At 36.5% G+C, this 16,630-nt stretch overlaps 2 protein-coding genes across 2 annotated transcripts; one reads left to right on the plus strand and one right to left on the minus strand.

Annotated features, from left to right (window-relative positions):
- Positions 1 to 2,518: 2,518 nt before the first annotated feature.
- Positions 2,519 to 3,718, minus strand: LOC129718395 (trypsin-like). The gene is made up of 3 exons (XM_055669158.1): positions 3,625 to 3,718; positions 2,766 to 3,561; positions 2,519 to 2,701 (listed from the first exon to the last, which is right to left on the minus strand). Exons 1-3 carry the CDS (start codon positions 3,656 to 3,658, stop codon positions 2,629 to 2,631), a joined length of 903 nt encoding a protein of 300 aa, XP_055525133.1. The 5' UTR covers positions 3,659 to 3,718; the 3' UTR covers positions 2,519 to 2,628.
- A 551-nt stretch (positions 3,719 to 4,269) lies between these two features.
- Positions 4,270 to 5,212, plus strand: LOC129716688 (trypsin-2-like). Its single transcript, XM_055666523.1, has 2 exons — positions 4,270 to 4,746; positions 4,806 to 5,212. Exons 1-2 carry the CDS (start codon positions 4,270 to 4,272, stop codon positions 5,121 to 5,123), a joined length of 795 nt encoding a protein of 264 aa, XP_055522498.1. The 3' UTR covers positions 5,124 to 5,212.
- Positions 5,213 to 16,630: the final 11,418 nt, after the last annotated feature.

The following is a 16,630-nucleotide window of genomic DNA, read 5'->3' on the forward strand; positions in this document are numbered from 1 at the left end:
AGGATGAGGATGAGAATGAGAATGAAGGTGAGGATGGGGATGAGGTAAGGATGGTGATGAGGATGAGGATAAGGATGAGGATGAGGATGAGGATGAGGATGAGGATGAGGAGGATGATGAGGATGAGGATGAGGATGAGGATGAGGATGAGGATGAAGATGAGGATGAGGATGAGGATGAGGATGAGGATGAGGATGAGGATGAGGATGAGGATGAGGATGAGGATTAGAATGAGGATGAGGATGAGGATCAGGATAAAAAAGCGAAATATTACAAGACAAAACTTAAAAAAGCTACTAGGTGCAGACGTTAATGAAACAATAAAAACAATAATAAAATAATAAATAGCTAAGAACAAAAACAAACATGAAACAATGAAAAATATTCAGAAAAAAGTGAAAGATAACAAAACAATTGAGGATGAGGATGAGGATGAGGATGAGGATGAGGATGAGGATGAGGATGAGGATGAGGATGAGGATGAGGATTAGAATGAGGATGAGAATGAAGATCAGGATAAAAAAGCGAAATATTACAAGACAAAACTTAAAAAAGCTACTAGGTGCAGACGTAAATGAAACAATAAAAACAATAATAAAATAATAAATATCTAAGAACAAAAACAAACATGAAACAATGAAAAATATTCAGAAAAAAGTGAAGGATAACAAAACATTGGTGAAACATGGCTACTGATAACATGGAAAACATGGAAAAATACCGCAAAAAATGCATAAGAAACAAAAGAAAACAACTGAAAATTTTAAACGGGATTAAAATAATGCTGCTGGAGTGAAAAAAGCTTAAACATACATCAAAGAAATATTAAAGATGAAATATGAAACAAGTAACAATGTGAAACATGAACGAAATAAATATAGGAAAAACTCAAAGTTTGAAAGGATCTAAAAATCGGATAATAAATTTTCAGAATCTGATTTGCTTGAAGTGTTATTTATTTTGAGCTCTAAAAAGATTAGGTTACAGAATGTTAGAATATGATATTTTGGAAAAAGAAAAGATTCAGAAAAGGGGTCGAAGCAAAAAGAGAAAAATGAAAAATAGGATAATTGGAAGTACAGATGTGAATAACAAAATATTAAGGGCAGGGTTTTTTTTTGCTTGCAAAAAATTGAAAAAAAAAGTTTATTCATGATAGATGGTTTGGAAATTGGTAAGTAGAGAAAACAATTCCAATTTACAAAGCAGAGAGGAACGAGATGGAGTGATAAACAAATTTATAGAAAATGAATAAAATAAAAAATTTTAAAAAAATACTACTAATGAGATCTGAAAGCTGACGATACGTTTTAAAAAAGATGTGATAAAACCGGATTTGTTGGAAAAAAAATCATTAAAACGAAAGGCAATTGTTATTCTGTAGAAGAGAAAAATAAGAAAAAAAGAATTAATATGGATATTATGCCTCAAGTTGCAAAATCTAGAGAAACCAGAAGTAATGTAAAAAATAAAAAAATTAAGGAAAATAAAACTTTCTGTACAAGAAGAAGCAGTTGAAAAAACTAATAAAAACTGTAAAAATAAAGAAAAAAATGAACATGTGTACAACAAAAATAATGTTAACATATTAACAGAATTAATAAAGAAAAAAAAAAACGTATTTCATTAAAAACAGACAAGGAAAAACAACTGAATATTGTTCCTAACTTAAAAAATTCAACGAAACCAGAAATAGTATAAAGAATTTAAAAAGATGCTTTCTGTAAAACAGTTCAAAAATGTTAAAAAATACTACAAAAAATATGTAGTCAAAAAACATGTGAACAACGAGAAAAAGAAAATTAGAAATTAAAACAAGAGCAAATAGAACAGAAGAGAACACAAATAATTATATTTCAAATCAACGGTTCATTTTATATTTATTTGTGCCAAATACTGTAATATTTGGAATAATCAAAATAGAACAAAGATAAAATTTGAAAATGAAACCAACAAAAAACGAAAAACAAATATAATCCTGTAAAAAAGTTTCGTAAATTAAGTTTGTTGAAAACTTCAACATGTAACAATGTCTTTAACATTGAGCTTTGTCGAAAATAACCATTCCCCTCGTAATCAAAACAAAAGTTTCACTCATAGCGAGAATGATTGAGGTTTATTGAAAAATCGATTGGTTGTGGTTTTTCAAAAAGACTATTCCAAGTTTTTTATTCAGAAAAATAAAAAACAATTTTTACCTCTCGGGTTTTGTAAGATTTCAATTTTTGGTGTCCTCCTTTCGATTTGAGTTTGTTTAATGGTTTCTTGTTGTTTATCATTGCTTTCCTCACTAATCCATTTATTTTTCAATTGAATTTAGATTTGCTTTGTTGTTATTCAAATTCAAAGTTCCATTAGAATGTCATGATTTCAAATTATTCTATTTTTATTAAAAATAATCTGTAAAAGGATGTCACAAGAACTAAAGCGGAGATAGACCGGTATCGCACAGAATTGAGTAAATTTTTGTTCTGATCTAGCGAATCTCCTTATTACTGTAAATGCATTCTAAACAAGCTTTGTAAATAATTTTATTTTCTTCCATAAAATTTAAAAGCTACAGAATATATTCGTATTGAGTTGAATTCACTGTCGTTAAAAGAAACTGACCAGCAATGCTCCTGACGCTTATCGCATTACCAACATCATGATCGTTGCAAACAAAATGGCTGCCGCAGAGACGAGGAGACTAGCCGAGCCGCTGAAACACAAATCAATAACATTAGCTTAGTGTAATCTTTCATACTCTTTTTTTTAACACTAACCCTCCAATCCCAGGCATCGGTGTCGTACCCGCTTGCGGGTTATCATTCCTCACGAACTGTTGCAGAATCCACTGCTGATAGTATCGAACCTGTGTGACCACGGTAGCCGTTTCCGTCGTGTTGGCACCGCATCCCAATCCGAACGAAACGATTCCGGTCAGTCTTCCGTTGCAGTACAAACCACCGCCACGGTTCGGTAAACAAAGCGCTTGGGTCTGAACGGTTGGCTGCACGCAAAGCATCGAATTCTGAATCATACCATTGAATAAGTTGTTGCATGCGACCCGCGGATGCACAAGGACACCCAACTGCTGCAGAGCTTGATTGGCCACGTTCGGTTGCCAGTTCCAACCAACCACCTGGCAAGCGCTGTTCTCGGGTACGATGCGATCCTGCAGCTCGGCCGGTGCTACGTTGGGGGTGGCGACCTGTGGAAAGTTAATCGTACCGAAGACCCTCAGCACAGCAATGTCGTTCTCGAAAGTAAACGGGTTGTACAACGGGTGGACAAACACACGATCTATCCCTACGGATGGAGCGTTTGCATCGATTATGACAACCCCGCTGCGAAACGCGAATTGGGCTGCCCCTCGTAGCATATTTTGCCCATCGAGGACACAGCTTCCCGCTGTTAGGATGTGGTTTGTGTTCAGGATTGTTCCCCCGCAGAACAGTGTCTGCGGTTGGCCAATGTGAATGCCGACGTGTGCAGGGAAAGCTCCCAGTGCAGCCGGACTGCCACCGATGATAAGCGGGCTCGGTTCGGTTTGAGCTGCTACCACTTGTAGAAGAAGCACTAGGAAATAATATAATGATTACAAGGCTATAAAACTAGATATGTTTTAATCATCGTTGATACCTGCTATTAACCACCTGCCACGTGTGTCAGCCATTGCTCCTCAACTTCCTTCATTCGTGGTTACTCGAAGACTGACGACATTCGTGGCCGTTTTCAAACCGACACAAGGTTCGAATTTAGGCCGATAGCAAGGTAAAGATAACATCCAACCCAATGATCACTGGTAGCAGAGCGATAAGATGAAATGAAAGTAAAAATACTCGAAAAGATACCCATTTTCTTAGGTTTAGCTTGCTATGGCTTTGTTTTTCCAATAGAATCATCGCTTCGATTAATCATCATTTCGTGTTTATTTCTTTTTGATATCAATTTCAACAATTTAAGCAATTGACGTACAAAAGCGGAAAAATATTTCAAGTTAATAAGTGGATTCTGAATTCGGTACAAACTGATAACGGGAACATTCTCGTGTACCGATCAAAACGGTTCGGATAAAATGTAAACTATTCCGCAACGCTAGACGGTGGCTTCCGACAAGTTTTCGACAGGTTGTTCTCGTTAATTGAATTTGTACCTTTGGTGATGTTCTTGTTGACAACAGTTGTCATCATGATTGACTGATGTTATTGGTTTTTGAACAGATAAGCTACTCATGCTCCTCACTTTACTGTCACATCAGTGTTCTAATAGTCCCACTTGAGCACAATGATCATTCGGTTGGTAGTTTTGATCTCCTCGGTGTTGATTGTTAACGCAGCGGACCCTGAACTGAAGGGTGGAATCGAGTCCTCATGGGGAACATTCGCTTCGGCTTGTTTTATTAGGACACCTGACCGCAGCTTCTGTGGTGCAGCGGTTATCCATCCGGAAGTGGTTCTGACACTTGCTCAATGCGTTTTCGATGAGCAAAACTCTTCGGTTGTCGACCCCCGTCAGGTGGAGATCATCGCAGGGGACATGAATATCGCTGAGAAATCTTTAGAACGGCAGCAGCGAGATGTTTTGCAAGTTATTGTTCACGAAAATTACACTGTTCACAATCACCGAAACGACCTTGCTCTGCTGCGGGTAGAACAGGCTTTCCAATTGCCCTCGAACACGCTGCAGATTGCCGAGAGAAGACGTCGGATTGTACCGATTGGTGCGGTCTGTCTACTCCCCGGTTGGAGCATGGAACGCAGTGTGAGTACTATTCACAAACGGATTGAGTAATAATTAAACTTATTATTTGCTTTGCGTAGGCAACTGCCACTTCAACAGAGTCCAACCAGAAATATTTGGAAGTGGAAATCCTCGATCGAGATACCTGCAACCAGCCGAACATGCATGTCGGCTTAATCCGAGAGGACATGATCTGCGGGGGAAATCTGCTGCGTAGCATGAATGCTCCGTGCAGTGGAAATCTTGGCTCTCCACTGTTCTGCGACAGTGAACTGACCGGGATGCTCTCGTTTGGAGTGAACTGTGGAGCTGCCAATGATCCACCGGTTTTCATGCAGGTGCGTTTCTTCAATCGCTGGATCGAGGAGCAGCTGCGGGGGATGGGGTTATCTGAGTGATTGTACGTTTTACTTCTCTGATTGTAAAAATGCTTAAACACTTAAACAATTGATCAGTAACTCTTAAACCTAAGAATTCTTTTGATTTAGTCGTCTTGTTTCAATTATGGATTGTTTATTTTCATCATGATTCCTGCGTGTCACGTTGGTGTGCACCGTATTGTTTGTAAGAAATAAATCGTCCGAATAATAAAAGAAGTTATCGTTCATAAAATATATCCGCTTTGCCTTTAGCACAAAATAGCCTAAGAATGGAACATATAGGGGACGATTACTAGACAACAGTGGAAGCTATGATACATAAAAGATAAGACCGTTTTGAGGTAAGGTAAGATTTGTACTGGGTCCAGTTCAAATACTGAAGCTTGTTTTTGAAGAGCTTTACAATTGCAGAGCAAATGTTCCGAAGATTAGCTCTCAAAATTACAGACGCAATTTACGTCATATCGCATCAAACCAAATTTGTGTAGATGATATTTAGTCTGCCACAACTATAAGAGTTTGGTTTGATCTCGTTATTTTTCCGATTACTCCGAATTGTTCCCAATCAATCCGGTGCTACATTTCAGATGGAAAATGTTGATTCCGATTGCAAATTTGTCTACATGTTTAGTCGAGAATCCAGCAAACATACTGATTGGATCGATCAGCGCAGCTAATTCACTTTCAGGGCTCTCTTCAGGACACAGTTCGAAAGTCCACAAAACATATTTTGTTCATGACCATCGTAAATTATAGATGGCAATTGTTTTTCATTAACTCTCACATACTCTAAAACAGAGCCGACAGGTTTTCGCGCATATAGTTGACGATAAATACATAGAAAAAAAATCGTCTGATTTTTATCTGGCGAATGAATCAATCCAATTTTTTTGGTAATTTCAAAGTAAATGAAGTTAATTTTTCCCATAATTATTAAACAAATCCCTTCAAAACACAAATATAAAATTATTTTGATCAAGAACTGAAATTTTCATTGCAAAGAGGGATTTATGACGAAAATTTACATGGAAAAAGGTCATTGATATCTTATCGGGGGGGCTGAGATATTGGCATTTTTACATGTTATGCTAAGCTATGCATTTAAAAAATATCTTGAATAACTGTTTCGTTTTGGGAGATGAGAAATACCAATGTTTAGTAAACAAATGCATTTTTGGATGGCTGATAACTTAGTAGAAGGTTTGAAAATTCGGAAAAATCTGCGACAAAAGTTAGAACGAAAATTGTGATTTTTAGTGCCTTCTAATAGATAAATTAATGTTGATCGTAATATGTAAGGGATAGAAACATGATGTCTTCGGTAAAGTTTCTTGTTTTAAGATAACCTAAAATTTTGCCTAAAACACCTTGCGTCTATCTTATCCTGAATAAAAAGTAAATTTTTTATCTCACTCATTGGTGGATTGATCACTCATCTTTCTACATTAAGAGATGCATTTTTGAATATCCTAGAACTTCTCAGAACATATCTTATGGCTATAATCAACATTTGATTCACTATTCAATGAATCGCACAAAAACGGCGAAATAAAACACTGTGCAATGGAGATATTGAGCTTCATGGGGGAAGTAAAATACGAAGTGCCCTGCCAGTTGTTGTCATCCAGGGTGAGATAGTGCCAAGATGTTGTAGATACTAGAACGGGCGTGTTTGGCGTCCAAAAAGCGCCACACGATGTCCGTTTTCGACGCAACACAATTTTGAATGGAGTAGCTTCACTGTTTTCGCCATCACCGTTGGATTTTGACTGAGCTTTTTAATCTTTTCTGCTGACTCATGGGTGTGCGTGAAATTAAACCCGAGAAAAATCGGCTATTGTTGTGGAGATGTTAGCCCTTGAATTATGGGAGGTTGCCAGAGGGGTGCTTCGGTCCGTAAAAGTGTCGGAAAGAACTGAATAGTTTACGAAATAATTACATTTCTTGTCTTATGACTTACATTTTAAGTTCAGTAAAATAGGCAATGTATGTAATTTTACAAGCATGCGATGAACAAGGACAGAAGGATTGCCTTAGACTTAGAAAAAATTTCTCCATCCAGACGAGAGCTGTTACGTTAAATGCGGTTCAGTGGATGTTTCGCAACCAACTGAATCGTCTCGTCGATTATTATCAGTAGATATCATATAGTACGTCGCTATACAAAGCGTGAGAGAGGTAATCCCTTAGTTACAAAAATACCTTACAAAAGGCAGTGTATGTGGTTGATCGGGGCGTGCTTGGAACGGGACACAATAGGAGAGGGTGATCGATATTATTTTTAGAGGATGTTACCTTTCCAGTAGTTTAATTGACCCAGACTCCACGCCAGAGATATTAGAGATTGCGGGATCGTGTCCCGTGTGGATGAGAATAAGTTTTTAAGTCTAAGTCACACCTTCTATCCTTGTTCATTTATCGCATCCACGTAAAATTGAACATGTTTAATCACTTTATTAATATTTTAATAGGAGCTATTTATTGAATGGAGTTTTGTCACGCGATTTTTCCAAATTACGCGGTTGTTTATATTTTCAATGCGGTACAATTAATCACATAAAGAAAAAACCCAGAATATTGTGATCATTCGACTCGTGGCACGGTAAGATAAGAACTTCTGACTGCCGGAGCTAAGTTTGGCGTTCCAAATAAAATACCCACCATTTGAAGCCAACTGAATTTTTATTCATATAATAGAACTCTCGCACTATCGATATAAATCCTAAGCGGAATATTTAACTGATGAGCCTCAGATCAGTACATACGAATAACTAATTTTCTGTCTTGAGACAATATATGACATCCGACTGATTAGGGGAAAATGAAATTCATTTATACGAATATAGATTTTATTGAATAACCCAATTTCACCAAATTAAGCATTTCCGACAAATGTAAGCCAAACTTGGATTGGCCATTCTTTTTGAAAACATTTTCTATTATTTGGAGAATCGTTATAATTATGAAATCATGCTATGATAGTAGTTGATGTTGATTCTGAGAACTGCCTCAGAGGAGCGTTCAGCCGGGTCGTTAAGTTCACTCTGAATGTCAGAGCGTCGTTGTGCTAGTAATGCAACATCATCAGTCAAGTCAAAATCATTTAGATGCTCCACAGTAATAGGCTGCAAAAGATGTCCACGGTTTGATTCTCAGTCAACCTCAGCTACCATGGTCTCGTCCATTAAGAGCCAGTTCGCGAAAGCCGCAACTGCCTTTCTGAGGGACGTTGTTTTGATGTTCTCCGATTGGGCTGAAATTTTCAGCGTTTGTTTGTCTATTCAAGGTAGAAAGTTTTGCAAAATTTCAATTTTTTTTCTTTGAGGTTAAGTGGGGTGAAAAGGGCCCTTGAAAATGTTATGTCCAAAAACGTCCAAATACTAAAAAATGCAATAACTCCTGGTAGACTTGATGGATTTTTCCAAAAATTTGTGGTATTATTCTACACTAAAAGTACTTCAAAACGCATGGTAACAATATAGGGTAAAGAGGTAAATTGACGAAAAAAACGCATTTTTCTTTTAAAAATTGACAATTTTCAGGGTCATCCTACTCTTTTCAACATCGCTAGAAAAAATATCTGAATATGGCGTTTTGTAGAGCAACTCAAGAGCTTTGATGTCATGTATAAGCCAAGTGTGCCAAATGGGGTAAAACGGCCCTAGAAAGTTTTTTTTCAAAAAACCGTCAAAATCACTAAAATCACTGTAGTTTCTGCTAGACTTAAAATATTTTACTAAAAATTTGGATTATCACTGTACCTTACCAGAGCTACCTACTCTATCAGAAGATTTGGGCAATTTGGGGTAAAACGTTCCTTGAAGATTTTTTTTTGAAAAATGCCGTCAAAATCACCAATACTGCAAGACCTCGGGTTAGACTCGATATATTTACTGAAAATTTAGATAATTACTCTAAGTTTATACGAACTTAAAGGCAAGATGACAAAAATGACAAATAGATTTACATGAGGTCCACATACCACGTGGACAGCTTTGGGGGGGGAGGGGGAGGGAGGGGGTTGGCTAATGTCCACGGTCCATACAATTTTTTTAGAATTTATATGGATAGTTGTCCACGGAAGGGAAGGGGGGGGTCGAAATCGTTAAAAATCTGTCCACGTGGTATGTGGATGGCCCCTAACGAAAATAAATATTTTTCTTGAGAAATACTTAGCGGTTTTCGGGGTGCTATTTTCTCTAAAGAAAAGGTCCAGAACCAGAAGTTAGCATTTTATAAACAACTACAAAGCTTTTATTTGGCATAATATCCAGATGCATCTTTTGGGAAGTGACTAAAAAGGACTAAAGTTTTCCTTGACTTCATGAAAAGCTTCAAACAAGGTGAATGATATTATCGACATGATGGTCGCAAAAATAAATAATTCCAACCAAGTACCTCCTTATCCGTGGAGCAAATAAAATCGTTATTTGCACGATTCTCTGCAATAGTTATGTATGCAAAACTTAGCGTAAAGGAAGATGGTGCTTTGATGAACGTTTAAGAACATCATGAGTAAAAATTGTCAAGCATTAATGTTCGAAGTCGTGATTTTTCAAAATGATTGTTCATTTTTGTTGATACAACAGCAACCAGAGTAACATGATTTTTTTTGGCCATAACTCAGGAAAAAGCGAAGAATGAGACCGATGACAATTAAGTTAAAAATAATCAAATTAAAAAGATTTTAATTGAATTTAAAAACAATCAAATTAAAAAGATGAACATGAAACTCAAACCATAACTTACTTCATTTGCTTTTACAAAACTCGAAATATTGCAGAGACAAATCGCGCGAAATGACCGATGGTCGAATATCGACCATTTTTGATTTGAATGAAACTTTGCACACGTATTTGGCTTAGCAAACTGAGCATTTTTCACAGGTGGAGAGATTTTTTACACCCATGAGTTACCTGCTAAAAGGGCGTATGCCTTTTGGCACTGGTTTTATTCGAAGCATTGTAGCCCAGAAACCGTTGGTTGTATAGAAAAACTGTCTGAGAATGAGTTATAGGGAATTAAAAATGCACCATAAAAAAAATATACACTGTACAAAGAAAATTTTTTTGACCAAAAAAAAATTAAAAATAAACATTAAATTCCAATTTAAAAAAAAAGAGTTGAATTTTTTTTTAAAGAAACTTGACGTCAATACGCAACTTTTAAAAGAAAAAGTCCAGGATGGAAAAATGAAAAATTATTTCTTTATGGTAGATTAATTTTTTTATAAAAATTCTAACTTAAACATTTTTCAAAATATTTGTATTCTGATGATTTTAAACGAAGCAGAGAGTCGTTTTGAATCAAAAGCTTTTGGTAGTAAACATTCTAAAGGCATCGGTTTTCGAGTTATTTTGAATTTAAGCTCGAAAAATTATTAATATTTTGGAAAATACACGTTTTTCTTAATTTGTCCATGGTTCTCCAGCAAAAACCATACGTTCATTAGAATGCTTGATCGAAAATATAGAATTCATTCTTTGACAACAAAACGATTGGATAAATAACTCAAGCGCCAAAGCTTAGCCTACCTACACGTTCTCTCTGCCGAATGTTTTATGAAAAACATGTTTGTCGTGCAACACTACTTACTTGTTTACTAATAATAACTGTTTGTGAAGTACGCAACCAATAACTACTGGGTTACCTATAATATCTGTTTTTGTATATAAATACGATTAAATAAACGTATATAAATACGATTAAATAAACGTTGACTAATCAGATCAATCGAATTTTGCGCTTCAACAAGGATTGACCATTTTCAATAATATAGTAAGTTGCTTGTCATGGTTGGGGCTTGACAATTTTTAAATTTTGAGACCATATTTTTTCGAATCGGATGTCGTGCTCATGACTGAAGGAAAAGATGAAAGTACGTTCTGAGACACGGAGATAAAGTAAAATTTATAACTTTTGCAAATTTAAAAATTTGAATTAACTCATTAGATAATATCAACTCTTCAATCAAGTTTTTAGTATCGGATAAGATGCCGATCACATCTTTGCGTTATCACTGACAGGGCCAATAAAGTATTCCTTGTGATGAGGTAAACAATGAAATGCTGATATAACACTCAAAACTAGACGGATCACGTGTTGTCAAAATGAGTCAATTTTTCATTGAATGCCTTTACTAGTGCCCACTATCGCACAGAGACTGCATTTCACTAAAGTACCTCACTGCTATCGATGCTTAGATTCGCTGCAACTAATTCGCTATCCATAGCCATGCCACAGTTGTGGCCGCTATACGCTGCCATTAGTATCCACTATCCCTGCATCAGCTGGCCCAGCTGCTATCGTTGCTGGAATCTGCTGCAACTAGTGCGCTATCCATTGCTACGCCACAGCTGTGGCCGCTTTCCGTCATCGCTGGTATCCACTGCACTGCTAGTGCTACTGCTAAGGGAGGACGACTGCTGTTGTCGCTGTCTAGAACTATTATGAGCGACTTCGGCTGAAACAGGCTCTTATATAGGCCAAATAGCATGTTTTCAATTGCAAGGTATATGATTCTGTCGACCGTGCTTGGGAAGCAATCATATAACTACCAATTAGAGGTCGAATTTTTCGTTTTGACAAGGCTTTACTATTTTCAATAGTACAATAATGTGAATAATAAAATAACAATTATCTTCTTTTGGGAAGAATCTTAGAAGATTTCCCAATCTAGTGTTGCAAGAACGAAGGAAATCCATCGAATACTAACCGATTTATTAGCATTTGAAATTGGACATATTTTTCACTGTTTTTCGGTTTTAGATTTTCATTTCACATCCCTATGTAGCCGAACTTCCTGAGAGAAGTATTCTACTTCAAAAAAAACTAAATTGCAAATTTAAAAATATTGAACAGTCAAGCTCATTTTAATACGTCTTTATCAATTTGTGATTCGTGTAGTTATTGGAATAATAGTCAAGCCACCATTCATCCCTTCGTTGTTTACTATTCAGAATCTGGAACACTTAAGAATATCAGCTTCATCATAATATCGGAAGTACTCCATCTTGATACTGTTGCGGTTCAGGTGTTCATTGCCAAATTAATGAGTTTTTTGAAAACAACAATAGAGTTGAAAAAAGCGATAATAATGTCTGATGGAGCTGCCCCACAATATAAAAATAGAAAAAACTTTGCAAGTCTTTGCATGTTCAAAACAAAATATAACGTCGATGCAGAGTGGAATTTTTGCGACTTCACATGTTAAAGGCCCATGCGATGCAATTGGTGGCATATTAAAACGAATGGCAGGAAATGCAAGTTTAGCTAAAGAACATGAACATCCCATTACAAGCGCAAATGAGTCATATGATTGGTCTAATCAGAAAAGTAATAAAAATTCATCAAAAATGTCATTTAGTTGGGTATCATATGAAGAATATGAACAAGGAGTAACAGAATGGAGCAATATTTTCAAAAAATCTATAATAATAGCTGCCACACGAAAGTATTACTCTTTTGTTCCGATTTCGGAAAATAAGATACAAACGAAGCTGTTTTCAAAAGATGACGAATCATTTACTTATGATGTATATAAAATATAAGGTGAAACTAGTTCTGTAAAGTATCTATGTCATAAAAAAATATGTCCCTAAGATAACAAAACTCAAAAATAAATATTTGATTCTTATATATATATTTGTATCACTTAGAACATTTAACTCTTTTCTCTTCGTTTTATTGTCAAAGAATGAATTGTATATTTTTGATCAAGCATTCCAATGAACGTATGGTTTTTGCTGGAGAACCATGGACAAATTAAGAAAAACGTGTATTTTTCAAAATATTAATAATTTTTCGAGCTTAAATTAAAAATAACTCGAAAACCGATGCCTTCAGAATGTTTACTACCAAGAGCTTTGATTCAAAATGACTCTCTACATCGTTTAAAATCATCAGAATACAAATATTTTGAAAAATGTTTAAATTAGAATTTTTATAAACAAATTAATCTACCATAAAGAAATAATTTTTCATTTCTCCATCCTGGACTTTTTTTTTTAAAGTTGCGTATTAACGTCAAGTTTCTTTACAAAAAAAAAAATCAACTCTTTTTTTTTTAAATTGAAATTTAATGTTTATTTTTTATTTTTTTCAGACAAAAAAAAATTTTAAGTACAGTATATATTTTTTTTATGGTGCATTTTTAATTCCCTACAACTCATTCTCAGACAGTTTTTCTATACAACCAACGGTTTCTGGGCTACAATGCTTCGCATAAAACCTGTGCCAAAAGGCATACGCCCTTTTAGAATGTAACTCATGGGTGTAAAAAATCTCTCCACCTGTGAAAAATGCTCAGTTCGCTAAGCCAAATACGTGTGCAAAGTTTCATTCAAATCAAAAATGGTCGATTGAATTTTCGCGTATTTCCAGGCGATTTGAAATGATTTTGCTCTGCAGCCTTTCAGCAACCGTCTCATCGATATTGTCTTTTACAGGGTTTGATGCTTTTCTTGAAACCTAGTGAAAAAGTCAAGAAAAAGTTCAGTCCTTTTTAGTCAATTTCCAAATGATGCATCTGGAATTGATATAAAATAAAAGCTCTTTAGTTGTTTTATAAAATGCTAACTTCGGGTTTTGGACTGTTTTTTGTTGAGGAAATAGCACCCTGAAATTCGCCAAGTATTTTCCAAGAAAAATATTTTTTTTTCGTCATGTAAATCTATTTGTCACTTTTGTCATCTTACCCTTACTGCCGGTAACCGCAAGTCAGTCCCATCTGTAATTTTGGTTTTTTTTTGGAGATTAGTTTTTAGTTTGAATTGGTGATGAATTTATGTGGAGAAATTTTCTGCTAATACGAATTCAAGTCAATTTTTTTTTTTGGTTCGCTTCTTCGTACATCTATCCGCAAAATCTTGAGTATCGATAAAACTTCCATCAGAATCCAGGGAATCGTTCCAAGAAATCTCCAAAGGTGATGCTCGAACTTCAAATGGATTTGGATCATCTTGACATTTGTTGTCGGAAGAACCAACTGCAGTCTCGGCTTCAGTTTCTTCATCCGAGTCCTCACCGGATAAGCTTTCATCGGTTCCGTACATCATGAGAATTTCCAACGTCGACATTTCTTAAAAGGTTCTCATGGAAACACACTTCCTAACAGCGAAGGATTGACAGTTTTCCACGGCAACGAATAACAACACGTTAACACGCACTATAGTTTTAACATGGCAATGTGAATGACTTGCGGTTACTTTTCTCTTCGGTGTAGAATGTAACGGCAAGTTAGTCACACTCAAGGTTTTTATCATAAAATCAATTACATCAATGGTTTTTACAACGTAATTAGTGCAGGCTAGTATGCAAACTATATTTTAGCATGAATATTGTCAAAATAATTCCTCTTAAATAAGTGATAACTGAGCGTGAATGAAATATCTTTCGAAGCTGTTTTCTCGTTTTAACATTTTTACAGATGGGACTGACTTGCGGTCACCGGCAGCTTAAGTTCTAACTAGAGTTATAATCTAAAATTTCAGTAAATTTATCAAGTCTAACCCGAGTTATTGCAGTTTTGGCGATTTTGACGGCATTCTTCGAAAAAAAAAAATCTTCAAGGAACGTTTTACCCCAAATTGCGTAACTTCTGGTAAAGTAGGTAGTTCTGGTGAGGTATAGTGATAATCCAAATTTTGCGTGTAGGCATGTTTTTGAGCTCTTTCTTCCTTTTGTTTATCAATTTTCGCGTCCAAATTATTGGAGTAGTAGTACGTTTCAGTTTTGCCCAAGAACTCTCCAGCTCCATATCCTCCAACGATTGCTTCGAGTAGTGGGCCAACGATAAATCCAGCCAGTATACGACGTTTTCGCCCTTATAGTATTTCTCGATGACGCAACTTTCGGCAGGCACTCCTTACTATAAATTTCCCCTTTCACGACCAGTCCGGAGCGAAAAAAGAGCGGCTTTGGCATCCCTTTCACGCCGATTGTCAGCAACAGCAGCACCTTTTTGGGGAACTTGGTGTGTCATATGAACTTCACCTCGGACGCGGTTCTATGAACGCATACACTTCTGGATGAAGTAGTTTCACTGTTTTCGCCATCACGGTTAGAGTTCGAGTTAATTTTTTTCTGATGACTCATAGATTACTACGATTGATGCTGCATGGGATGTTTTGTTAGTGCGTGTAAAGGTAAACCCATGAAAAATAGACAATTTTTGTGCATTTTAGAAATGCATTAAATCTGTAGTTTTATGTGCCTCGCACATGTGCGCGGCAATTTTAAGTTTCGGACATAGAAATCATTACATTTTTTGGTTTTGTCCGATAATTCCGTGTGGGTATGTACCCACAGGGATATTTTCCGAGTGGGTACTACTACCCATACTACGCACATTAACCGCCGGCCATTAACCTGCTCCAGGATGATTCGGACACAGTAAGAGATCCCCTTCTTTTTCTGGGTGCGCAACTGACCTAGGCTGTTCCCGCTGGTTTCAATAAAGGCGTTCTTGATGTCTGTCCATTGTTCTTCCTCTCTTACCTCCTGGAACTCCCTCTGCTCGGATCTCAAACTCCCTCACGATCGAGAACTTGTTGATTCGTTGTCGTCACGCAGGCTGATCTCGCCAATCAGAAGATGATGATCAAACACGGTGTGTTTGTTCCGTACATCAAGAAGGCTCCGTCACCATTTACGGCTGATGCAAATGTGTTCAATCTGATTTTCTGTATATGAATCCATAACGAAAGATCCACTTGACTTTAGGCAAGTTGATGGGGAAACAGCGAGCCTCCTTCCTTCAAGTCGTTGTTGCCACAGAACTCTTCAAGCAGCTCGTCCTTCTCGCTTATTTCTCCGAGGGCATGACGCGTTCATAGTCCATGTTGTCGAAGATGACTTTCGCGTTTAGGTCACCCATGTAGATCTTGGAATCTTACTTACAATGGCAATCAGTTAACTGTAAAAGTTTCCTTGTTTGTTAGTTTGGCATTGGATTAAAGAAAGGTTCTGTACACTTGTTGTGAATCTAGTAACGATTATATTCTACTAACAGAACAGGTTCCCATTTGATGAGCGGATCCTGTGCGTGGGCGTTGAGTAGGAAATCAACTCCACGGTGGCGAGGAGTGTTTTCACATCCAATCATAGATTATTTTAATCAATATGTCAGCGGAATGGTAAAATATGTAGCCATTTCCTGATGCGTCAAGTATCATTATCGCTTAACTACCCAGCAGGTAAAATTTTGGAAATGTTCCAAGATCCACGAGCGAGTTCACCATGTACAAGCCTTGAGAGTTGAACTTACCATCTACTGTGACATCTTCTACTTTTGTGTCAATGACAAATTCGACAGAACCACTACCAGTCTCAATTTCGTTTATAGTTTCCTTTTCAAAAAAAAAAAAAAAACCCTTTTTAATATTGATTATGAGCACCCATCGATGATCAGGTAGTCTGACTCACCTTCGATACGATACGAACTCTAGCGATAAGCACGACCCCTAATCCTCGTTAAGGCGATATCCCGATTTCGATATCATTTATGGCGCGTTGCTTGTTGGGAA

This window comes from Wyeomyia smithii, chromosome 1 (assembly GCF_029784165.1).
Source record: "Wyeomyia smithii strain HCP4-BCI-WySm-NY-G18 chromosome 1, ASM2978416v1, whole genome shotgun sequence".
In the NCBI taxonomy this organism is placed as follows: domain Eukaryota; kingdom Metazoa; phylum Arthropoda; class Insecta; order Diptera; family Culicidae; genus Wyeomyia; species Wyeomyia smithii.

Coding starts and splice junctions, on each gene's coding strand:
- LOC129718395 (XM_055669158.1), bottom strand. CDS start 3,658: ATGGCTGACACACGTGGCAGGTGGTTAATAGCAG. Junction 3,562..3,624: donor TGGCAGGTGGTTAATAGCAG/GTATCAACGATG, acceptor ATTATTTCCTAG/TGCTTCTTCTACAAGTGGTA. Junction 2,702..2,765: donor CCGATGCCTGGGATTGGAGG/GTTAGTGTTAAA, acceptor TTTGTGTTTCAG/CGGCTCGGCTAGTCTCCTCG.
- LOC129716688 (XM_055666523.1), top strand. CDS start 4,270: ATGATCATTCGGTTGGTAGTTTTGATCTCCTCGGTGTTGATTGTTAAC. Junction 4,747..4,805: donor GTTGGAGCATGGAACGCAGT/GTGAGTACTATT, acceptor TGCTTTGCGTAG/GCAACTGCCACTTCAACAGA.